This window comes from Xenopus laevis, chromosome 1S (genome assembly GCF_017654675.1).
Source record: "Xenopus laevis strain J_2021 chromosome 1S, Xenopus_laevis_v10.1, whole genome shotgun sequence".
NCBI classification, from domain to species: domain Eukaryota; kingdom Metazoa; phylum Chordata; class Amphibia; order Anura; family Pipidae; genus Xenopus; species Xenopus laevis.
The window spans coordinates 132599556-132625041 of NC_054372.1; the positions used below are offsets into that span (position 1 = coordinate 132599556).

Consider the following 25486-nt stretch of genomic DNA (forward strand, 5'->3'; position numbering starts at 1 on the left):
CTGAAAATACCTCAAAGCGCTAAAAATCGAAAATTAATGTAAATTACAGCAGTGCTCAGAAGCAGCCTAAGTATGTTTCACATCAATTAATTTTTTGAGGTTTAGATTTCCGTTAAGCTGTCTCCCCCTGTTCACTTCTCGGGGGGGGGGGGGGAGAGATAAAAAGAAGCTCTGTAATGTGGGGTAAGGGTGAGCAGCAACTGTCAGTAATTTGTTTGCAGTCTTAAACATGACAGGGAGGGAGTGCTTAACACAAGTAGCTGCATATAATGGGGGACATTAAATTTCAGAAACATAAATCCAATGGTTTAAGTTGTCTGTGTTTTCATCTCGTTTGATCTTAGAGCGCTTTCCGGCACCTTTCAACCGTGGACACAAAACTGTAAACACCTCCATAGTCACCCAAATTTGGTTCTAAACAGAAACTTAATGGAAACAATTGCTAGCTAAACAATTAATTTTGGAATGCATCATTTCTTTTCGGCAGATGTATTTTTGGTTCAAATTTCAAATATTTCCCCTCAGGTTGAATTTTTTTTCACAGTTGTTCAAACTTCAGAACAATCACCAGTTGAAATGGATTTAGTTCAGTGTTTAAAGCAAAATCACAAATCTGGAAAAATCTGCACACAATAGTTTATGGGGGCAACAATAGTTTATGGGATAATCTGGAAACTCAGGGAAAATGTGATAATTCTACCTCTTAGAACTATAGTACATCTGTAAGTCATATACTGTATTGTGTATGTTGATGGATATTGGACCCAACTCGGACCTGTTTAAACCATTCTGGGTTTGTCTACCAGTCAGGGAGCATTTTCTACAAATACATTTGCAATTTTGTGGATCTAGGATGATCTGCCCTGCTCACTTCCTGGTGTTCTCTGAACATTTGGGTTCTCATCCAGGACAAAGAGAACAATACAAAGGTGGCTATACATGTGTATGGTCCTTTTAATGCTTTTAGCTCAGCTGTGGACCATATGTGTTGGTCCTTGTATGGCTTCCTGTAATTGTTTTTTTGTGTGGGATAAATACATTCACAGACATATTGCAAAATAAAATGCTTTAAACAGGTTGTTGACCTTCCAAACACTTTTTTTCAGTTCAGTTGTTTTAAGATTGTTCCCCAGAAATAGACTTTTTTCAATTACTTTCCATTATTTGTTTTTTACTGTTTTTCCAAAATCTAAGTTTAAAGTTGAATGTTCGTGTCTCTGGTGTTTGAGTCTGGCAGCTCAGTAATTCAGGTGCAGACACTAAACATTTCTCAGCAGCATCTCTGGAGTATTAGCAACTATTGTATCAGTTCTGCCTGTAATGAAACCCAGAGATTCTGCTCAGCAAGAACAAAGATAACAAATGTATCCATTAGAACAGTTTACAGGGTCGGCGACCCCCACTCCCAGGGTTGCTTCAGAAGGTGAAAAATTACGCTTTACACTTCAATATTAGAAAAACGGTGACACATAGAAAATAGAAAGTCATTGGAAAAAGTCATTATTTCTGGTGATCTATCTGAAAACAACTAGTTGTTGGAAGGTGAACCACATAATACCCTTTTCCAATAGAAAACTACTGGTGGAGAAAATTCTAATGCTCTCTCATGAGGCTAGTAACATGAAGAACCCCCTTCAACTGTATAAGGATCTTTGGTCTGTAGTTAAACAGTATTTGTGTTTATATCATTAATTATTGCATTCTAATCATGTTCAAAATAGGTATCCAGCCTTTACCTTTGTAAAGTATCTAATCTCTCACCATTTTAATTCTTTGCCAATGTGCAATTTATCCAATTACCAACCAATCAGTTCATTGGATTGTTCCCAGCTGTTTATAAAGTTAGGTAATAATGCTGTACTAGTGCAAATAACTATGTTCATTTAAAAATGGAAATAGGGAAACGCAAAGCATTTTTCCATAATGTGCATAATGCATTGACTTTTTCTGTTTTTACAGCATTATGTGCTTATCCCTTATACAGAAAGCTCCAAATTAGAGGAAGTCCATTTTAAACAAAGAATTCTAATTTTTAAAAACTATTTCCTTTTCGCTAATAGTAACAGTACATTGTACTTGATGGTAACTGACAGTAGCAATCCTTGAGGGGGGGCGGGCCCTAGTGCGTGACGCGCAGCCGGGCCCTGCCCCCCTCCGTATGGCTCGCTCGCACCCCCTGCTCCCCCAGTAGTTCCGCCACTGGTAACTGAACTGAATACATCCATATTGGTGGCAAAACAGTTCTACTAGGTTTAATTATAGTTACTTATAGTTGGTAAATGATCCCAAAAAGCCCCACACCGCAGTGAAACAAGGCAAAAAGCTGACCAAAAAATGGTTGATATGCTGAAGAACATTTACATCACATGTTATCTTTGAGACAGTCTCTGGGGGCCAAGCCACATCTTGGGTAACTATGGAAGGAGGCATTTTTAAGCGATTACCTGGTATTGGCACATGTATTTTACATGCTGTGACTCCACAATGTGAAGGGGCAGGATTCACTGCAATTTCCCATCAGGCAATGAAGCACTCTGTAGCACCCTTACACTCTTTTTCAGCTTTGTAAGATCTAGATAAGCTCTATCCTTGAGATGCCAAACTTACAGCTGTCTCATACTGAACTTCAGTTGTGAAATCCCTCAACATTTGTGGCTACTGAGAGATTGTAAGAAGTGGAGTTCGGTGAGGAGACATCAGTGTCTCTATATAGTATGAATTCAAGCTCTTCAGTTTACCAGAGATTACCATGACCACTGTTTTTCTGACCTTCTCCAAGTCCTTCCAACTCATCACCAAAGAAACTCCCCACCTTCTCCTTTCTCATTGGTTCAAGCAGTTCTCATTTTTGTCTTGCTGTCTCTTCTCTCCAGTCCCCCACATTCTGGATAAGAAGCGCAGTATGGGGTGAAGTATCTTCTGAAGAATTTTGTCCACCAACCTTGATGCTTACCCCTGCACTTCTGCTCCCACTTTTCACCAAATGTTTCACAAATCCCCTGGGCATGAAACACGCACCTTGCCCTTTATAATGCATATATACGTATGTGTGTGTGTGTGTGTGTGTATGTATCATGTATTGATTTTTTTTATTTGACTAGTGGGGTCTGTATTAACCTAGAGTCTGCAGTACTGGCCCCTGTCTAGCTTGTTATTGTTCACCTACCACCTGGCAGCATGGCTCTCACTTATTCCTAGCTGCTGTCTTATTCCTAGCCTGAGTGCGAGATCCAACTGCGCCAGCCATCTTGTTTTGTATATCTTGAATGTCATCAATGTATTCATTGCCTTAAACATAAACAGAAGAGGATTTGGTTTTGTGTTCAGTACTTCCATGCCTAATAAACACACAGTAAAGATATGGCAACATTACCATTGTCCTTGGTGATTCGGCCACTGTATCCTTGTATGGATGAGATTGAGATGAATACTCTGAGGACCAGTATGACAGCTGTTAGTCCCCTTGGACAGAACAATATAGAGTCTAACCTCCACTTTGTAATTGGGTGATTTCCTCTACACTTGTAGCAGCAATCTTGGAGATGTGATGTGTAACAAAAGTAATATATTGGGGGTAATTTCAGAGTTAATATCAGTGTTCCTTTGATTTTAATGTATTTATTTTTTGTAACTACACAAGGGAAAAATGGGGAAGTTGGATTGTATATTCTCCTGAATATATAAGGTCCAATCTGTAGATTCTAGTAAATGCCAGAGAGGCTGCTGTAAGATGCCATAGACAGTCATTATATAGTGGACCTGTGGGGCGCTAATTGAGCTCTGTGTACTTGAAATTCCAGGGCCTGTTTTGAATCTCAGTCCAGAACTGGTTTGTATTTGGGGTTGCCACCTTTTTACGTGTCAAAGTCTAGGGTGGTGATGTTTTGTGGGTGGGCCAATGATATGGGGGGTAAGCTGGGCCAGCGACATCATGGGTCGGGCTATGATTCAATGATTGACTGATCGCCATGTCATGCACGTCATGTTTGGATTTCCTAATTTAGAAATGAGTACATGTATTTGAAAACTAGACCATCTTGGTGAAAATGGACAGATGGCAACCCTATTTATATGGTTTTTTTTTCTGGTGTAATGTATAATTTACTCCCCCATTTCTTTTTCTCACTACTCTTTTTCTATTCAATTCATTTCAGTGGCTTCCTCGGTCATGACTCGTCTGTCGCGCTCTCGCACCGCTTCTCTCTCCAGCGAGGGGAATCGCTCACGTTCTCGCACCTTGTCCCAGAGCAGCGAGTCGGGGGGAGGACCTCCAGCTCCCCTGGCAGAAGTGACCTGCTGAAGGGCCGTGAACCTGGCGACCTGTGATCACCCCCTTCCCACACCCTGCCTGACCTCTGTCTGAGGGGAAAGAGCATTTTATCTGTCCCGTTGGGGGCGGAGCTAATAATGCTAATTAGTTACACTAAAAACAAACCCAAAAGTCACATGTGAGATAACTAGATGTCTGTTTATATTTACTGTTTCCCCCTCCTTTACTTTAGACTGGCTTGCTTACTTTAGAGTTGTCTTTTTCTCTATCTCCTTCAATTTTCAATGTTTTTTTTGTGTATTTCTTATTACCTGTCTGCCCTTTTATACTCTCTGCCAGACAGACTAGCTTGAGACAGCTCCTCACATGTGACTTTGCCTTTTGCCACTAAATTGTTCTCCGTAACCTGACTGGCTTCTTTGCTCTCCCTGCCATGTATATAATAATAGGTTTAACCTGGGGATAACATGACACTTTGTGACCAAGAGAGTTAATGGGGAAGTCAGAGTTGTGGGGAGGAGGGGAGAGATGTTATAGGTACAACCACTGGAATACTTATTTTAGGGCAAATGTTATGATTTGAGGTTACTGTAAGCTGGTAACAGAGAGCAGTTCTCAGTTACAAAGAGGTACTATTAAGCAACTATGCACAAATTTGTGCTGTTATTTTTAAATAGTTCTCACATCCTTCAGCTTGCTTTGATTGGCTCCATAATGCAATCACAGTCCCTGATGCCACTTACTCAGGGTTACAAACATGAGTCTTAGGGGGAGGATTAAAAAGTATTTGCAGGCTTTTTAAGTAAACATGTATGTAAAATAAAAGCTAGGGTATGCGGGGGAAAAGGAAAAAGGTGATATGGTTTCTTATCTCCCTAAGTAGGCAGAAAGAAGGTTCATTGTGGGGTGCTTGCAAACTCATTACTTCCTATTAAGCATCTTCCCAAGTTATAAGTAAGTTTGATACTGGTCAACTGGACATTTATGTTTGTCATTTTGTCTCATTGTTCCTGCGAACACCATTTGCTGCTTTTGCTCCATATTTCTGCTGCTGTGCCAATGATATTGCTCCACTTACAGATCTTTTTCTTTTACTTCATACAGTGGATTCCTATAATTCCTCCTGTTCCCTCATATAACATCTGCCCATAAAGGCTGGAAATTTGTGTAAACTTTCATATGGCCTGTACTTAGAATTTTTGCCAATTTATATTGTGGCTTCCTGTAACCTCTATTGCTTCATGTAATCAATTTCCAAAATCCCAAAGCAAATATCCGCATGTTGTGTTTGTAGAGCTCATCCTAAAATTTATCCCAAGTCCCCGCTGACCCTTAACTGTAGACTCGCCTGTTGCTTGTCATAATGTCCCCCATTCATCCTGTTGCTTCATATATAAGCTTAATAACCTCAATAACAGGCTTGGTTTTAAGGCACCGTAGGTCTAGCAAAATTATGTCTATAACGGATTCCCTTTACCTAAGTAGATGCAGCTTTGAGTGCAGTTGTGAGACAGATCCAGAATAGTGCTCTGTTCATAGAGGAACAGCATCACTTTGGATATTTGGAGGGCTCCCTGCATATGATTCATTTTGTTCTCTTTTATTTTTCTGTTAGTTATTTTTTTTTCCTGAAACTGAAAAATAAAATGTTAATTAACATCAATCATTTTGTCATTTATGCCTACAAATTCTTTTGCAGTTCACGCTTCAGTTACTCTTATATACTGTACCTATGATAGGTGTCGGATTTTCTCTAACAGTTAATTCAAAAAAAGAGTACTGAAAAACAGCAAGAACTGAACGTCAAGAGTATTGTGAGTCATATGTATCTACTGTATCTATCTAACAAGTTGTGTGCAGAATAAAATCAGTGTTAAAAAAAAAAGTTAACAAAGCTCAAAAAAGCCTTTACTTCCAAACTAGCAGTGTCCTCTTCTTGTTTCACGTCCAGAAGCCATATAATAACTCCGGCACCAACACACTCAGCAGATTTTGGCAAATAAACACCAGACTTTGCATTTTGCAGCAAAATCCAACAAGTCTGTTCATGCAGGAGCCAACACAAGGCTTCTGAGGGTGAAACAAGAAGAGGATCCTGCTAGCAGTGAGGGGCTGAAATGATTGCAGCCCTGTCTGGCCCTAGCCTATACGTTATGTTTAATTGCAGAATATCTCATATGTATAATGCTTATGCAAATTTTACCATAGAATTTGTTGTGATTTTAACCAGTCAAGAGCTCTGCCTTTTTGTTATAACCATTTCTACCTCAATACACTCCAGATTTGGTCATACATTTTTTATATCTACAGTATAAAAAACCTTTACAATCAGTTTGTTTGTGGAACAGTTTACCGGCTCTCATTGTACAGAACATCAAGGAATTATACAGTTGTGTTCAGAATAATAGCAGTCTAAAATCACTAAAAAAAAGTGAATAAAGCTCAAAAAAGCCTTTATTTCCAAACACACAAATGCATTGGGAACACTGCACATTCTATTTCAAATAAAAACATAAAGAAAAATTGATCAAATCTGTGTTTTCTTTTACAGAAAGTGAAGAAAAGAGAATATTACGCTGTTCCAAAAAATAGCAGTGTCTTCATTCTTCTTTACAAATTCATTCACTGTATAAACTGAGAAATGTTTCAAGATTTTGTTTTCCTTTGAATCACTGAACTAATATTTAGTTGTATAAGAAGTGTTTCTGAGAACTGCTGCACATCTGTGTTATATGGAGTCAACCAACTTTTGGCACCTGTTACATTCCACAATTCTTCTGTATTTTCTTGGTTTTGTCTAGGAAACAGCATTTTTGATGTCACCCACAAGTTTTGTTTTGGATTAAGGTCTGGGACATTTTGTGGCTCCTTGCAGTCCTTTCTTATGCCATCCTAGATGATACTTGTATTCTTCTTCATTTGTATGGTAGTTTTCCCTATTCTTCCACATCTTTCAGGTTTTGGTTGTCATTTTAAAGCATTTGAGATCATTTTAGCTGAGTAGCCTATCATTCTCTGCACTTCTTTGTGTTTTGCCCTCTCCAGTCAACTTTTTAGTCAAAGTACGCTGTTCTTCTGAACAATGTCTGGAACAAGCCATTTTACTGAGATTTTCAGAGAGAAATGCACTCCCCACGGCACTCACCTTTAGAGGTGAGTCCGTGTCACTTAGTTCAGAGAGCGCAATTGCTCTTAGTTACGCCTCATTGGCGAAGCACCCCTGCTCGCCTCATTGGTGGAGCTCCCCTGTTCCTTCCTTAAATAAGGGCCATAATTGACACCAGTTTTTTCACAGAATGAATGACCTCACTAACTGAACTCTACACTGCTATTATTTGGAATAAACCTTAATTAATGATTCAATTACACAGAATTAGCAGCATGCATGTTATGGCTGTTGGGTTTCTCTTACTCTACTACAGCTATTAGTTAATTATTTGGCATGTAGAAATATAGTTTCTACCAAAAACAGGTTAGTGATTTTAGACTGCTTTTATTCTGAACACAACTGTATAATGCAGCAATCAGCCCCATACCTTGCCTGCATTGTGTCAGGTAGGGTGCAAGCACATGCTGTGGATCTCAGAGCCAAAATCCACTACATGTGCCTGCACCCATGTCGACCTAATGATTCCGGAAGCAAGGTAAGGGCCAATTGCTGCATAAGAGCTGATCCTCTGCTTGCCTTTGACAACAGGCCCAGATTCAGGCTTGTGTGCCATAAGCCTTAGAGGACAATTACATCAAAATTGCAGCTAGTCGCATTGTAAGGTCTAAAAGCCTTCTTGATATAAAAATTTAAATCACCAAATTATATACAGTGGTGTGAAAAACTATTTGCCCCCTTCCTGATTTCTTATTCTTTTGCATGTTTGTCACACAAAATGTTTCTGATCATCAAACACATTTAACTATTAGTCAAAGATAACACAAGTAAACACAAAATGCAGTTTTTAAATGAGGGTTTTTATTATTTAGGGAGAAAAGAAATCCAAACCTGTGTGAAAAAGTAATTGCCCCCTGAACCTAATAACTGGTTGGGCCACCCTTAGCAGCAATAACTGCAATCAAGCGTTTGCGATAACTTGCAACGAGTCTTTTACATCGCTCTGGAGGAATTTTGGCCCACTCATCTTTGCAGAATTGTTGTAATTCAGCTTTATTTGAGGGTTTTCTAGCATGAACCGCCTTTTTAAGGTCATGCCACAACATCTCAATATGGTTCTGGTCAGGACTTTGACTAGGCCACTCCAAAGTCTTCATTTTGTTTTTCTTCAGCCATTCAGAGGTGGATTTGCTGGTGTGTTTTGGGTCATTGTCCTGCTGCAGCACCCAAGATCGCTTCAGCTTGAGTTGACGAACAGATGGCCGGACATTCTCCTTCAGGATTTTTTGGTAGACAGTAGAATTCATGGTTCCATCTATCAGAGCAAGTCTTCCAGGTCCTGAAGCAGCAAAACAACCCCAGACCATCACACTACCACCACCATGTTTTACTGTTGGTATGATGTTCTTTTTCTGAAATGCTGTGTTACTTTTACGCCAGATGTAACGGGACGCGCACCTTCCAAAAAGTTCAACTTTTGTCTCGTCGGTCCACAAGGTATTTTCCCAAAAGTCTTGCCAATCATTGAGATGTTTTTTAGCAAAATTGAGACGAGCCTTAATGTTCTTTTTGCTTAAAAGTGGTTTGCGCCTTGGAAATCTGCCATGCAGGCCGTTTTTGCCCAGTCTCTTTCTTATGGTGGAGTCGTGAACACTGACCTTAATTGAGGCAAGTGAGGCCTGCAGTTCTTTAGATGTTGTCCTGGGGTCTTTTGTGGCCTCTCGGATGAGTTGTCTCAGCGCTCTTGGGGTAATTTTGGTCGGCCGGCCACTCCTGGGAAGGTTAACCACTGTTCCATGTTTTTGCCATTTGTGGATAATGGCTCTCACTGTGGTTCGCTGGAGTCCCAAAGCTTTAGAAATGGCTTTATAACCTTTGAAATTGAACTCAGGTGTGATAAACCACAGTTAAGTTATTTTTTAACAAGGGGGGCAATCACTTTTTCACACAGGCCCATGTAGATTTGGAGTTTTTTTTCTCCCTTAATAATGTAAACCTTCATTTAAAAACTGCATTTTGTGTTCAATTATGTTATCTTTGACTAATAGTTAACGGTTTTTGATGATCAGAAACATTTAAGTGTGACAAACATGCAAAAGAATAAGAAATCAGGAAGGGGGCAAATAGTTTTTCACACCACTGTAAAGTATGAGATGAATATAATTTGCTGTAATATACTACATATATTTTCTTTTCTTTTACAAGCCTTTAGTGTAGGATGGAGAAACAATTGTTTCAAAATAGCAATGGATTTCTGTACCTGAAAAATGTGGTAGCTGCTTACTTTTGAATAGCTATGCTGATTGCCGATGTGATGAGTAAAGAACAAAGATAGCAGGCATAGCAAGGCCCAGTATTGGAGTAATAGGAAAGGGTGAAATTGTTTCTCCCTTTTGACCAGAGGATGGCAGCAGAAGCCACAGTGAGTGTTTTGAGCATTCATGTGAGGTTTTACATGGCTTCCTTCCAAATTCGAAGGGTGTTCCTTGTCAGCTGCACTAGCCCAGTCAGCTCCCAACATTAAAGCAGAATGTATTTATTCTTGTATCAATAATTGCTTCAGTTTTATCTGCAGTGATCAGGTTGATATATGGCCTTGCTCTGATGCAAAGTCAACTGCGGGAAATGTAAAAGGGGTTGGTACAGCAATGAACAATAGCAAAATGCAGAAAATCCAATACAGTAAATTATGGTGTCTGAAGAGATGGACTCTGTGCCTTTTCAGTGTTTGGGCGCTTGCCCTTGAAAGGATAGGGATCCTTCAAATAATATTTATTGGCATCACTAAGCAGGTTTGACAAAAGCCAGACGCTATTAGGACATTGCAAAACCGTGCCAGTCTTTGAATGCTTGGCTCTCCCTGCATGGAACCTGCTTATTCTTGGCACACAGCTCACATGGCCTGGTACTAAAGTGTATAGTCCCTTGGCTTACTGAGCACATCAAGAACAAAATATGTAGATAAAATATACCCATCCATGTTTTAAAGAGGTTGTTCACATTCCAAACACTTTTTCGGTTTAGTTATTTCAGATTGTTCACCAGATATAACTTTTTTCCAGTTGCTTTCTATTTCTTTATTTTTGACCGTTTTCCCAAAACTGAAGTATAAAGTTGGATGTTCCTGTCTCTGGTGTTTCAGCCTGGCAAATAAGTGATCCATGTGCATATTCTGAACTTTTGATACTGTACATTTAGTTGATGCAATTGTTTGCAGCATCTGTCGATATTAGCAACTATTGTATCATTCCAACAGCTACATTTAATGAAACTCAGGGATTCTGCTCAGCAGGAACAAAGATATCAAATGTATCAATGTAGAACAGTTAGAGAGTCTGGGACCCAACCCCAAGAGAGGCATGAGAATGTGAAAACGAAACTTTAAACTTCAATATTAGAAAAACACACGTACACACACACACGTACACACGTGTGTGTGTGTGTGTGTATATATATATATATATATATATATATATACACACATACACACATACACACATACACACATACACACATACACACATACACACATACACACATACACACATACACACATACACACATACACACATACACACATACACACATACACACATACACACATACACACATACACACATACACACATACAGATAGATAGATATACACACACACACACACGTGTGTATATATATAGATAGATAGATAGATATACACACACAGTAGAAATGCACACTTTACATGGTTTTGTGTCCCAAGTGCTATTTCAGGAGTGGTGTATTCTAATAGGGCAGAAAGGGCACTCGGTCAGAATCTGAGACTGAACATAAGCCTTTATGTATCATAGTGTATAGTATGGACACTGTCATACAGGACCGCCATCAGAAATCACAGGGCCCTATACGACAAATTTTCCTGGGCCCCCTGGGCTGCGCCCACCACAAACCCCACCTACAGGTCCACCCTCCCCACCCCACAGGTCCGCCCCCCACCACACAGTAAAAAAACAAAAAAATATTGGTGGCTAGGGTTCCCACATGTTAATAAAAAATAAAAAGATATTGGTGGTCAGGGCCCCCCATAAAAAAACATTTGTGGCCAGGGCCCCCCCATTAAAAAATATTGATGGCTAGGACCCCACAGGAGGAAAAAAATTTGGTGACCAAGCCCCCCCCCCCACATTATAAGAAAATTGGTGGCCAGGGCCCCTTAAAAGTCCATGCCTTCCCGAAGTCAGCAGCTCTCAGAAAGATGGAGGGTCCGGCTAATCAAGTAAGTGTGGCGTCGCCGGGCCCCCCTTACCCTCGGGGCCCCCTACAACTCTCCCCCCTGTCCCCCCCCTGATGGCTGCCCTGCTGTCATAGTAGTGTATCAGGGCCTATTGGAAGCCATCGCAGTTACAGATACTGTATATCACTACTACTTCCCCCCCCCACACACACACACACATTACTACACAGACGCACTTCTTCCCTAGGGCCCACCGGGTATCCTCTTGGTGGGCCAGCGCAACACACATTACAGTCATATGAAAGAATTCAGTTTAAAACAATGTGAGAAATGAATGTAGTGTTGACTTTTAATAAAAGAACAATCATTACATTACGAGTAACCCCAATAAAATAGTGTAGATGTTACTCAATATTTAGCACCCGCGAAGAAACCTTGGGCCATATTTGGTACGTTTTACCACTGCTGAGACTAGCGAGAGTCCGTTTTAGTAAATGACAGGCAAGTCTCTGCCGTTTTTTAGTTAATGTTGGTGCAAATTGCATTGAAGTACCATTAGTGATATTGTCACTGAAAACTCTTCAAAGAGTATCCAATGTGTCATGCAACTCCTAGAAACAGGTGTTACTTGTGAGAGTCATGAATGGATGTGTGAAGTGTTCTGAATCCGCCGGGGTACAGATGTTAGAACATGATACAAAGCTTGCCTTTGCATCTATTGCCAGCTTTAATAACAGTGTTAAGTGCAAGTGAAGTTTATTTTGCTTGACTAACATCATAAAATAGGATTTGGAATTATTTATTAAAGGACCAGTAACATAAAAATGTTTTTTAAAACAATCTGTTTCTACTTAACGAAAAAAAAACACCAAGACACTTTTAATTTTAAATTTGCAAAGTCTTTATTAAAGGGGTTGTTCACCTTTGAGTTAACTTTTAGTATGATGTAGAGAGTCATATTCCGACACAATTTGCAATTGGTTTTCATTTTTTATTATTTGTGGTTTTTAAGTTATTTAGTTTTATTCAGTAGGTCTTCAGTTTGCAATGTCAGCAATCTGGTTGCTAGGGTGCACTGATTAGAATAAGAGACTGGAATATGATTAGGACCTACATAGAAAGATGAGTAATAAAAAGTAGCATTAACAATAAAGGTGTAGCCTTACAGAGCATTTGTTTTTAGATGGAATCAGTGTCCCCCATTTGAAAGCTGAAAGAATCAGAAAAAAAGGCAAATAATTGAAAAACTACAAAAAATAAAAAATGAAGACCAATTGAAAAGTTGCTTAGAATTGGCTGTTCCATAACTTACTAAAAGTTAACTTAAAGGTGAAGAACCCCTCGTGCTGGTGAGCCCTGTTCAGAGGTGTGCCACATCACAAGCTTTCTGGTTAATACATGCTCATAGCCTATGAGTAAGTGCCCCAGCAGGCACGAAACACGTTAGGTCTTGTTCTTATGTCCTAATAAATTTTTAAATATTTTAACTGATTGATTCATTATTGTTGGAGGTATTCACATTTCTTTTTTGAAATGTTGTCTTGTTTTTTCTCCTACTTAATGTAACTGAATCAGTCTCAGTGGGACTTGGCTTTTACTATTGAGTGTTGTTCTTAGATCTACCAGGGAGCTGTTATCTGGTTACCTTCCCATTGTTCTGTTGTTTGGCTGCTGGGGGGGAAGGGAGGGGTTATCACTCCAACTTGCAGTACAGCAGTAAAGAGTGACTGAAGTTTAACAGAGCACAAGTCACATGACTGGGGGCAGCTGGGAAACTGCCAATATGTCTAGCCCCATGTCAGATATCAAAATTGAATATAAAAAAATTGTTTGCTCTTTTGAAAAATGGATTTCAGTGCAGAATTCTGCTGGAGCAGCACTATTAACTGATGCGTTTTGAAAAAAACATGTTTTCCCATGACAGTATCCCTTTAAGAAGAAGTTTGTTATTTCCAAATATATGTAATTTTGCACACACGTCTGCCCTTTTCATTTGCCTTCCTAAATGAGCCATAGTGCACAACATAATAGCCCACAATCTCACTCCTTGTATAATGGTTGAAGTACTATGTGGGGAATATTTGGTAGGCTCAGTTGGCCAGTCTTTCATCATTTAACTGCTAGAGTGCTTACGAGCATCCTTGTCTTAATGTCTTAGCTGGGTTATTCCCCTTTAAATGTAGAGATTGATATTCTGAGACAATTTGCAAATGGTTTTTATTTTTAATATTTGTGTTTTTTGAGTTATTTAGCTTTTTATTCAGCAGCAATTGCTATTCAGCAATGTTGTTGCTAGGGTCCAAATTGCCCCAGCAACCAGGCACAGATTTGAATAAGACACTGAAATATGAATAGGAGAGGCCTGAACCTCACTCAACTGGATCAGACTTTGTGCTTGGTTATTAAAAGCCTAAAATCCAGTGAGCACCCTTATTATTTGTGTGCAAGCACCGGTTCTGCTGTTTTATGGAGCAGATTTATGCTGTAAGAATGCAATGTAGCTCCAATGTGTCAGACAGAGATTCTCCTTTTTGGGACAGTGTGTATAGTAAGGGCAAGCCATTACAAAGCCACTCTGTATAATGGGTCTCATAGTAACCTGACATGCAGCCTTCATGTGTTAGACTACAACTCCCACAATCATCTGACTTTTGAAGGCTGTCTGTTGATGCTGGAAGTTGTTGCCCAATAAGAATACCTCCCAACTCCCAGCTCAACCTGCAGTCCCGGATTGTTACTGAAATGTTCCGACTTTCTCTTTGATCTCCTGCACTGAACAGCCAGAAAAAGATACAAAGTTTCTAACTTTATTGGCTTTTGGCAGAGAGCCCAGAATATGTGCCAGCTGCAAATTGTTATTTTTGTGACAATTTAAGATAAGCAAAGAAGCAATTGTAACAATTTAAGATAAACAGAGTCTCTTGTGGGAAACTGTGACTTGCAGCTTAAAGGGCAATTTACCTTCATTAGCAAAACTGTAATAACACATAAAAAACACAGAAATGTGTTCAAACTTTCATAACCAGCCACATTTTGTAAAATGAACATGATAATTAGGGGGTGTGGCCAAAAAATGGGCATGACCACAATGTTCGCCGTGCAGAGTGCAGCAAATCTTTTGAAGAGCTATAACACAAGTGTACACTTGGGCTCCAAGTTGCTAAATATGAACACTTAGATGTGAGGTTTTTATGGCTTTTTAGCAAGTGAGGGAATACAGGGTTATGGAAGATAGCTCACATTACAAGTTCATCCAGGAACCGGTCTGATTTTGGAGTCAGGAAGGAATTTTTTCCACCTCTGGGGTTTTTGCCTTCCTCTGGACCAACTGACAGTTAGGCAGGTTATATACAGGGCCGCCATCAGGTGGGGGACAGGGGGGACTACTGTCACTGGCCCAGATGATTTGGGGAGTTAAGGGGGGCCCCTGCCATCAGTGAACTGCAGATTTCGGAAGGGAGGGAGGACTGGAGCTCCGATGACTGCATCTTGCTTCCTGTGCTCTGATTTGCCATGAAGTGTAAGTCCTGGTAAAGCCACATGGGGATTGGATGGGTGAAGTTTGAACCTCAGCTTTACAGCTTTACAGGGACTAACATTTCAGTTGTGAGTCAAAGAGAATCTCGAGACAAATCCGTGACAGCGGGTTGAGCTGTCAAAGGCCGGACTGTCCTGCTCAAAATGGGACAGTTGGGAGGTCTCTCTGCCTTGTCTGTTTTTCTCATTACCCCAAACCTTCCATCTTCCTTTCTTTCACGCCACTTCTGTTACCTGTAGGATTATGATCACTTCATAAATCCTAACCAGCTTCTTGTCATTGTGTACTGCTGCACAAACTGTCTGTGTAGTTGGTAGTATTTGTAGTCAAGTGTATACAATTCATTTATAGATAAGAATATGTATTGTAATTAAACTGTCATCAAACTGGGCTATGTACTGATTTATGAGAAGGAAAACACCTTCTCTCTTATATTCTCTCGTTCATTACTAAAATTTAACTGCACACCTTGCTGGTAAACAAGAGGCTAAAGCTCTTTCATCCTAAAAAAAATCCCCTTAGTCCATCATTGCACTTTCTCTCTCTTTCCACTTGTTTTTTTTTATCACTCTCTGACACTGTTTGTCTTTCATCAACAGTTTGCACACTTCCCTTATTCTCTGCTTCTCTCCACCTCTAAGCCCTATATGTCTCTCTCCTCCTCTAAGCAGCAGTCAACTAACTCTTTTGTCTCTCCTCTCACCCTCTACCCTTCCTGTTTCTGTCAGAGCAAATCTCTCTGCTGTTCCAGGTTTGTGGGTTAAATGCCATGTGGATCTAATTCCACTCTCTTCTATCTAAAGTTCCATTCTGCCCTGAGACCTGCTGTTTCTTCCCACTGCTTTGCTCTCTTGTTTCCTTCTGAACTAAACCAGATCTAAATGATTCTGTGGTTGCTTCTCTGCAACAAAGATCTGAAGATAATCAGCTTGTGTGAAAACCCAGGAGACTTCTTGCATCATAGACCCCTGTTAAGGTGAGACATCTAAATGCTTCATCTGCCATCACCAGAGTTAGTGGGACTGATTAAGTACCAGCAGAAACCAGGCAGGGAACAGTAAAATATTAGAGCTAAAAAGAGAAAGTAGAGTGGAGAGACAGGCCCAAAGAGGAGTGAAGACATGTATTGCACAGCTATACAGAACAAGGCAGATGGGGAAGGTAAGACGCATATAAGATATGGTTGGAGATAGCGATGGGGCCACAGCAATGCAGCTAGTTTGGGACCTCCAGTTTGCATTACATTTTCTTCTGACATTTTTAATATTTGCTGTTACACAAATCAAGGGTCATCAGGAGTCACAGCAGGATTGTATTTGTGGGATGGTGGGCAAGGGTGCTTTAACATCTAGTTACACCACTAGTTGTAGGGATTTCCAATGTCACTATATAGCTTCTATAGCTAAACACACTACAGAAGCTGTATAGTTATCTTATAAAGGTACTCGCCTAATTGGCCAAACTTTTAGAAAGAAGAACTCCGCAGCATATACATATGGGGACATAGTAAATCATGTTTCTGCAGAGTCGATCCCCTGTTGTATGGGAGAAAGAACATATTATTTAAAATGAGTGTTTCCATGGTATGGAGATAGTGGGAAAGCTCTGAGCAGGTTAGTAATAATTTCATATATAAATGACTGTTTCCATATTGAACTGTCAGTGTTGTTGGACTTACATCCAGTAGAGACTAAACAAGACCACAACCCTGCCTTATATATACCCACAGTTACTAATGCTTCATTGCCACCGCCCAAGACCCAATATTCTGGAGATGGCACTTGTTTTAGTCCTAATTGATGCAACAGCAACTCAAATATACAGATTTGGCTGCTTGCATCAGATATTTCTGCTATTATTCTCTATGGGATCACACATCAAACAAATTACCTAAAGTACTCTGTTGGCAGTCAGCTAAGTATTTGGGCTGCTGTAGCCCCCAAAATACAAAAATACAGCGCTTTGGACAATACTAATGACCATCCTCGTGGTAATGGACCCTAGATATGGCACTGCAGCAATAGTTACAAAGTGTGAAGTTTCACAGAAACATTTTCTGATAAGCTGATTGAATATTTTAACTGCAATACTTTATTCTTCATGCCAAGGGAATATTATTTACTATGTGGACTGCGAGCATGCTTGGCTTCCACCTCGAGCCCAAGGCACATGTTCACTTGGTCGGGTAGCTCCTGCTGCAGTGTTTCTGAAGAGCACCACAAATCTTATCAGACCGTACATCCTCCATAGAGAACACTCTTTTTTAAAAAGAACACTCAGATCCTGTCTTTAGAAGCATTATCTGCTCTAATCTTGGCAGTTATGTGCCAATGCCCAAACATTTGTGCAATTTTGCCCTCCTATTTGTTCCTGCATGTTACACACCCACTTAGACTGTAAATTCTGTTCAAAGGGGACCTCCTCCATACTGTGTCTCTTATGGCACTTAATCTCTGCATGTTTTTACTTATTTGGGAAAAATCTTGTCCTCCCCTGGCTGCATCTTGAATCTTGCTGTGAATGTTTTGTGTGACTCACTTTCACCCTGCAGAGAATGTTCAGTTCACTACTAGTCCCTGAATATAAGTTGGCTAAGCATGATTAACCTGTTCCAAAGTACTGATACTTGCTATTGCTTGACGTTTCTGCTTGCTCTAGGACATTTCTCGTCCAGAATAATCTGAAAGTATTAACAATGAAAGGCTGTGGCTGCCTCCGCCCAGAGACTGACTCAGAGTATGATGAGGTGAGTGAGAGTTAGTGCAACTGCACCCTTATGCGCCTAGTTCTACACACATTCTATTCATTAAGCATTCTAATAGCTATCACTATGTTTTTAGTGTAATGTGATCGTTATGGGGTCCAATAAATAATGCTATCTCTCAAACAAGTTTTAGGATGTTGACACACTGAGAGCTTCATTACCTGGTGGGAAATCTCCTCAATAATACCTGTGGAAGAAGGTGTTTATAAGCAATTACTGGGGATTACTGCATGTAGTGTGAATGGACAGGTATTGTCTGGCATTTTGTCACCCATGGGAGAGGAAATTTCCTGTCGGGCAATGAAGCCCTGCGTATCTTGACAGCGCTATATAAATAAATGATGATGATGATTGTGATATGGCACATATGAATATGCCCAAGTGCTTGCATACACTAATGCATAAAAGTACGTGAGCCCTTCTCAATTTTTATTATTTCTAAATAATTATCATGTCAAAAGGTAATCTGTTTTTTTTGCAAGTCGTACAACTAGATAATATGAACCCAATTAAATGGACGAGTCAAAATCATTATATTTGCTCATTTATTTATTGAGGAATTAAATATATTTGGGTGTTTTCAGTTCATTAAAGGTGTTTTAGCCAATTGGAGGCCCTGACAGAAATCTGGCTCTTCGCTATCCAAGGTTAAACCTAAAGGGAAAATATACCTTCTCCCTTTTTGACATGGGCTTATTAAGTTAAGTTCATGTATTTTTTATACAAATATATACTGTATCTCTCTCCACAGATTGAAGTACACCATAATAATCCCAACAAGCTATTTCCAAAGATTGCTAATGCTGAATGAGCTCATGTCAAAAATAGAGGGTATAGCCTCCCTTTAACAACATTTGGTGGAAATGTCTAGTGGCCCAAGCAAAGAAGATTTGTAACTGACTTCTCCAGTCCGCTTTCTTGCAGACATCAATCATGTTAACAGCAAGGTGCATAATACTCAAGGAGAAACCTGGCTAACTTCCAATGAACTATTATTATTATTTTTAGTAGTAGCAGTAGTAGTAATAACATGTATTTATACTTGCCAACATATTCCACAGTGTTGTACAATAAATGGGTGTATACAGTAAACATACTGTACAAGAAAACCTACAAAAATAACCAATACAAGAGGTAGACCCTGTTCAAAAGAACTTACAATCTAAAGGCCTCTCTTTCATTGGTAAATGTCAATGTTTCCATCCGTAAACTGAAGCTCAAGAGCAAGAGGACCATGCAGAAAGAACAACCCTAAACACCCAATTTGATGTACGCAAAGGAAAGTGATTGTTTTAGAAAGTCGAAATCCAGACCTGAAACATTTAGTTGCATATATATATATATATATATATACAGTATATCCATTCCAAAAGGATCAGCACTCACAGGACTTAAAAATCTGAAGTAAGTTTACCTGTGAGTGCTGATCCCTTTGGAATGGATGGAAATGGTTTACTGATCGTGCAGCCAGGCATATGAACACTTCATACGAGAGTGCTGGCCTTCCTGGTGGTATATATATATATATTCCATAGGGTGGCACACTGCTTGTCTATTTACTACCCAGGTGCACGGTAAAAAACATGTAGCATTCAAAAAGACCAGCAACGTGATGTTTCGATCCTCTCCGGGACCTTTCTCAAGGCCAGTAGAGACCTTTTTCAAGTCCTGGAGAGGACCGAAATGTCACGTTGGCTGTATATGCATTCAAGAATACAACATTTTATTTGTTTCACTAAAATCTACACTATATAAACTATAAGAAACAAGGGAAAGTTTTGCTCACCGCTAATTAGGTGGGGGTGCAATGAGGCTGTCACCACAAAATACATATAGACAAATACAAGAGGTACAAGAGGTCCTCTGAACTCCATGTCTAATTCTCTTCTTCTTTCTTGCTATACTTCCTTCTATGCTGTTTATTAATGGAAATTCAATAAAAAGTTACTATTAAAAAATAAATTATAATACAACATTGCTTTGATATTTCACAGTAAGCTACTCATGAGATAACGGGGGACTAAATTGTGAAACTAAAGGGGACTTAAACCCAAAAGTCACTGTTCTTCTATACTGTACAATGATTTCAATGATAATGGATTATGCTGTAGGTGTATCTGATCATTGTAACCTTCTACCCATCAGCCCAGTGACTGTTCTATAGAGGAAAATCAGAGGAAGCCAGAAAACAGCCAAGTGGATGGAGAAGTGGTTCTGGCCACAGCAGCTGTGGGAGTAGCTACTCAAACACAAAGGAACCAACGGGAGCGAGAGGCCAATAAAAGGAGGGAACTTCAGAGGAAAACAGATAGCGACAGACAAAGAGAGAGAGACCGGAATGCAGAGCGAGAAAAAGAAAGGCGGCGGCAAAAAGAGAGACAGAGGAGTGTTGAAAAGCAAAGACAGAGAGTGTCTGACAAACACAAACAAAAGCAGGCAGAGAAACAGAGGCAAAAAAGAAGAAACAAATAAACTGCAGAATCTATCCATATGTACAATCATATCAATATTTTTTAAAGTATAGTATTATAGTAAACATATAAAACTGGTAGTCTTTATATGAAATATAAATGAGAGTAAAAGTTAATGTTTCAAGGGGAAAAGATTGTTGATATTTATTGAACAGCTTCAGTGGCTGGTGATAAACTGAGGAACACAAGAGACCAACAGCTAAAGCTGAATGGGAAATGATGTGAACTAGAAGATGGTGAGAGCTAACTCATAGAGAGGCCTTACCCCAGCATCACCTGCATGAACAGACAGGGGACAGTGAGATAAAGACTGGGATTCAGAGAAGAGGTAGCAGGAGGAACAAATAGAAGAGTTCTACATTGACACACTTTTCAGCTTTAATTCTAAAATTATTCACCTACACTAATATGATCTTGTATATGATGGCCTATGTCATATCTATACCGTAGGCACAGTGCCCAATGTCTCATAGCCACCTAAATTACATACTTGTATTTTGTATGGTCTTCTCTAGGTAGGCTGACCTGAATTCCCATCAGTGTAGAGCATGTAGCAATGTTCCTAGGTACTTCAGATTGGTACAAGATTACCAGCATAGTGTCAAATGCATAGCATTTAGGAAGAAAAACTAAGGGGCCTATTTATCATGCTGTTTAAAAAGTGGGGAGAAACATTACTGATGATATTGCCCAGAGTAACCAATCAAAAATTAGATTTCAACAGTTAGAAAACAAAAGCAAAGATCTGATTGGTTTCTATGAGCAACATAACTGGTACTGTTTTTCTCCACCTTTTACACAACATGGTAAATAGACCCCTAAGTGTGTAAAGTGCCAAAAATGCAATTTTTGGCACTTTGTACAGTGCCTTTTTCTGTTTCTGTATCATGGAACTCAGAGACTTGCTTCTAGTCTATTGTATATATTTGCACCCTAGGAGATGGAAGATGCATGTCATGTCTTTTGGAAGCCTAGAAAAAACCCTGCTTCAATGTTATATTTTATATTCACTGCAATTTCCGGGTTGTACCTTAGATTCTGAGTGGGGTTATGATCACATTGTGTAGTTGAAAAGTAAACCTTTGCCAGTTAACCATAGCAGTTATTTATTTTAATAATTTTTATAGAAAAACTTGATATCCAGAAATCTTTAATTTATTGGATGTTCACCTGCCATGGAGTCAATTTTAGCAAATAATTAAATTGTTTTAAGTGATGACCCCTTTCTGTAATAATAAAACAATGCCTTGTACCTGATGGTAAGAGAGCTGCCGATTTTCACTAGCGTTACCTTGGCTGAGCGAGCATTTCCTTACGAATTTTCGCTAGCTTTCATTTCTTGAACTTGAATTTTTTCATTTGAATAGGGCAGGGACCTAAAAGTCGTATGGACATCTTTAATAGTAATGTTGGTGCAAATGCTTGAAGTGGCCACTTTTTCAAACATATGTCCAATAAGCCATAATAAGACAAAAGAGATCCTGAGTCGATCCTTTAAATGTGGTATGCCCCTCAAATAGTTTTAAAATATTGTTCACACATAATATATACACATATAGCCTTAACATAATGGATTTTTTATCCTCGGATGATCTCCACACAGTTAAAAGAAGCATCTTAATAGATCTTCCTCCTATTAGATATGAAGTGAAGAGCTTTATTTGGAAGTCATGGCAGGCCCTGTAAAAGTGGACAAGGCCTCATTCTGCTTCATGTTGTCCATCACTGCTTTAGGGATGGGGGCTCAGACATAGTGATATTCCAAAACATAACACAGTAGAACCCACATTTGTTCAGGGAACCAGGGAAAAAATAAGTGAGATCTGGAAAAAATTTCAAATTGGGGAAATTGGTTAAAGCAACTTATTCTTTAAGTCCTCAACGTATCTAAGCACATGAGTCTGTTTTCCTTTGAAATACAATATTCACTGTGCTAATGACAAGGGTTAAGCAGAGCAGCATTAGTATTATACAATGGGGGCTTTAATGTTACACTATGGGGGGCATGTGCACAAACTTTCTGTCACATGCAGAACCTAAAGCAATAGGTGATTTGGGCATGACTAGATGAGGTGCTGACTTATTGGAATATAATATTTACAGGTAGAACAATGACATACTATTCATCTGTTTAGTATTTTTCTTAATTTCAATTATAAAACATTCATAAAGGCCAAACAGCCATTTCTTCTTATGTAAACATTACATAAAGTCAGGGAAAAGCATCCATTGAAATGTATTATAAATTGGTGGAACCACGATGGGGAAAATGTAAAATCATGGCCTTTAAAATTGAGGTTTCGCTGTAGTGTGATGATTTGTTATAGAGGAGAAGAAAGCCCACCAGCTCCTCTCACGTTACCAATTCCTGCCAGTCAGCAGAGCTGACTATAAGTTTGTTCTCACTTACAAGAGCTCCTATAATTAGTTAACCATTTAAAATAATGAAAAATGCCTTAATATTGTAATGGAGCTCCTAAATTCACTGGTTGTCACTCAGACCTGCACTACAGTTGCACATCTGATAAACAGAGAGCTACAAACGGCTTTGAGAAACCAAACAATACTTTTGAAAACAGGACTTTCTTATCAGGACCCAACAACACCCAGCATTGAGCAAAATAGGCAGCATTTCCAGGAATGCTCTTGTGAAGAAACAATGTTCAACATTTCAGCTACCAAAGCCTACAAGTGTAAACTGTTTATACCTTAACTAAATGCCTGTACTCTGCAAGATAAACTGTATGCCTCTGTATCCATTGCTGTATAAGACCACAGCACTACTGTGCATTGCTGCAAAATATATTTTATAAATAATAATGATACATTTGCGTTTATTCGGATCGTGAAACATTGTGTTATGAAGTCTGCTATTTACCCATGCTGGGAAAGTTTACATTGTTACCAGTAGGGGGAAGTGGAACCCCATTTTTTAGAAATGATTATTATGTGAGAACTAGACACCTAACAATAAGGTTGCAGCCTTCAAGACAGTTTGGGTTGAACCCACATTATCACATAATTCAGTTTAAACTGAAATAAATCTCTCCTCTAAACTCTATGGAGGCAAGCAACATTCCAGAAGGCTTAATCTGTGCCACAGTGTAGTAACCCATAAGGACCAATCAACAATTCACATTTATTAGTCTAATGCAGAGTGATAGGTTTCTGCACTGCATTTGTACTTATGTGAGTAAACAAGGAATAAGAAATATTTGAAACATTTGACATTTGCATTGCAGCCTTCTGTTTAGAGTCTGGTTTTGGATTTCTGCTCCCAAATATCCTAATGCCTAATGTTACACCCACCTAGTGACTCTCTTTTGCTTTGGAGGCTAGGTCCAAGCGCTGCATGCACAGAGGGGTGAAATGAACCAATTGGCAAGCAATTAGCATGGGGTTAATATTGAATTCTGCACTCATAGTTAAGCTGTTGGACATGTTGGAGTTTAAAACAACAGGTAGAGGTGCAGCATGCCATGCCTGGAAATGGTAAGTTTAAGTTTTAACTTTGTTAACAAAACAAACCACCAACTTTTAAAACTAGTAGTCTGTGTATCAGCACCCCCTTTTACATGCACACATGTGTTTCTGGAGGTGGAGGGGTTAAAGGGTGGGAGAGACTGGGAGTCTACACTCCGACTAAGACAATTACACCATTCTCCACACAGTCTCATTTAAAAGACAAGGAAAGGCAAAAAATTAAAATCACATTTTTACTTTCTTTAATAAAAAAGAAACCTATCTCCAATATACTTTAATTAAAAAATGTGTACCGTTTTTATAAGAAACCTGACTGTGTGCAGTGAAATTCTCCCTTCATTTACTGCTGTGGATAGGAATTGTCAGATGTTCCCTAACTGCTGAGCCGGGAAACAATCATACTTATGAGCAGCAGGGGGAGCACCTGCCTTACTTACCAGCCATGCAGAATTCAAGCAGCTTTGTTTATGATGATCCCTAAGCAGCCCAGACCACACTGAGCATGTGCAGGGTCAGGGTCAGGCAAAGATGTTTAACAAAGTTACAAGATGACAGCCCCCTGTGGCCAACTTTGAAAGCATAAATCATTTTTTTGATTAGGCTTTCTGGTGCAGTCAGTTCGTGCTTATGTTTAGTATACAAAATACAGCATTTCTAGCCTTATTGTATTTTAGACTTTCATGTCCATTAAAGGAACAGTAACAACAAAAAATGAAAGTGTTTTAAAGTAATGAAAATATTATGTAGTGTTGCCCTGCACTGGTAAAACTGATGTGTTTGCTTTAGAAACACTACTATAGTTCATATAAACAAGCTGCTGTGTAGCAATGGCGGAAATTGAAAAAAGACTATATGGCACAGGATAAATAATGGATAACAGATAACACCATTATGTTCTACAGAGCTTATCTGCTATCTGATGTGTAACTTGAGCCTTTTCTCCTTTTAATGGCTGCCCCCATTATTACACAGCAGCTTATTTATATAAACAATAGTAGTGTTTCTGAAGCAAACACATCACTTTTACCAATGCAGGGCAACACTGCATTATATTTTTATTAATTTACATCACTTTATATTTTTTGATGTTACTGTTCCTTTAACAGCTAAATTGACACAGAGAGCTACACTTCATATTCAAATTGAAAGGCTTAAGTTGTGAGTCTAATTGAAACTGCATTGGTTTACATTGCTCATTAATGAAATGTGTCCCATTTTGCTGATGAAATAGAGTGCATAGTGCAATTGTGTCTGTATGCATCATTCACAGTATATAGGAAGGGTGGTAGATAAGGTAATGTAAATGTCTCCTCGCATGCCCTTTCCTAGCATGTCAATCACAACATTGCAAGGATGGATGCAAGGTGATCCTGAGCCCTGTACTTAATGTTTGCTTGCCTCGTGTGTTTGCCACAGGCCCCCTTGTGCTCTTTACTTTATACCAGATGCAGGGAGCAAGAGTGTATACCCCAGTATAAAGTCCAAGCACTAAGTGTATTGTGCCTTTTAATAGAAGAGTGAGCACTTATTTGTAATGGCTTTTTATTGCTCTCTTATAATTATATCATGGGATATGCTAATTTAAGTGTAATTTTGCATGCAATGGCATGGTTGAACTATATATTATTTCAACTGATTCTTTATA

The 25486-nt window shown here is 39.2% G+C and overlaps 2 protein-coding genes across 5 annotated transcripts in view; both read left to right on the top strand.

Annotated features, from left to right (window-relative positions):
• Positions 1–6793, top strand: part of ndrg2.S (NDRG family member 2 S homeolog) — a 47643-nt gene extending 40850 nt beyond the window's left edge. For 3 of the 4 annotated variants that reach the window (XM_041573102.1, XM_018233700.2, XM_041573100.1), the window contains exons 16-17: positions 2874–2907; positions 4155–5933. In XM_041573102.1, coding sequence (XP_041429036.1) covers positions 2874–2907; positions 4155–4326 — 206 coding nt within the window. In that variant the 3' untranslated portion in view covers positions 4327–5933. 4 annotated transcript variants of the gene reach the window in all.
• Positions 6794–15576: 8783 nt separating this feature from the next.
• LOC108707048 (putative uncharacterized protein DDB_G0271982) lies at positions 15577–21615 on the top strand. Its single transcript, XM_018243978.2, has 3 exons — positions 15577–16099; positions 17782–17869; positions 20033–21615. The coding sequence occupies exons 1-3, from the start codon at positions 16005–16007 to the stop codon at positions 20357–20359; spliced, it is 510 nt and encodes a 169-aa protein (XP_018099467.1). The 5' UTR covers positions 15577–16004; the 3' UTR covers positions 20360–21615.
• Positions 21616–25486: the final 3871 nt, after the last annotated feature.

Coding starts and splice junctions, on each gene's coding strand:
- LOC108707048 (XM_018243978.2), top strand. CDS start 16,005: ATGATTCTGTGGTTGCTTCTCTGCAACAAAGATCTGAAGATAATCAGC. Junction 16,100..17,781: donor CATCATAGACCCCTGTTAAG/GTGAGACATCTA, acceptor TGCTTGCTCTAG/GACATTTCTCGTCCAGAATA. Junction 17,870..20,032: donor CTGACTCAGAGTATGATGAG/GTGAGTGAGAGT, acceptor TCTACCCATCAG/CCCAGTGACTGTTCTATAGA.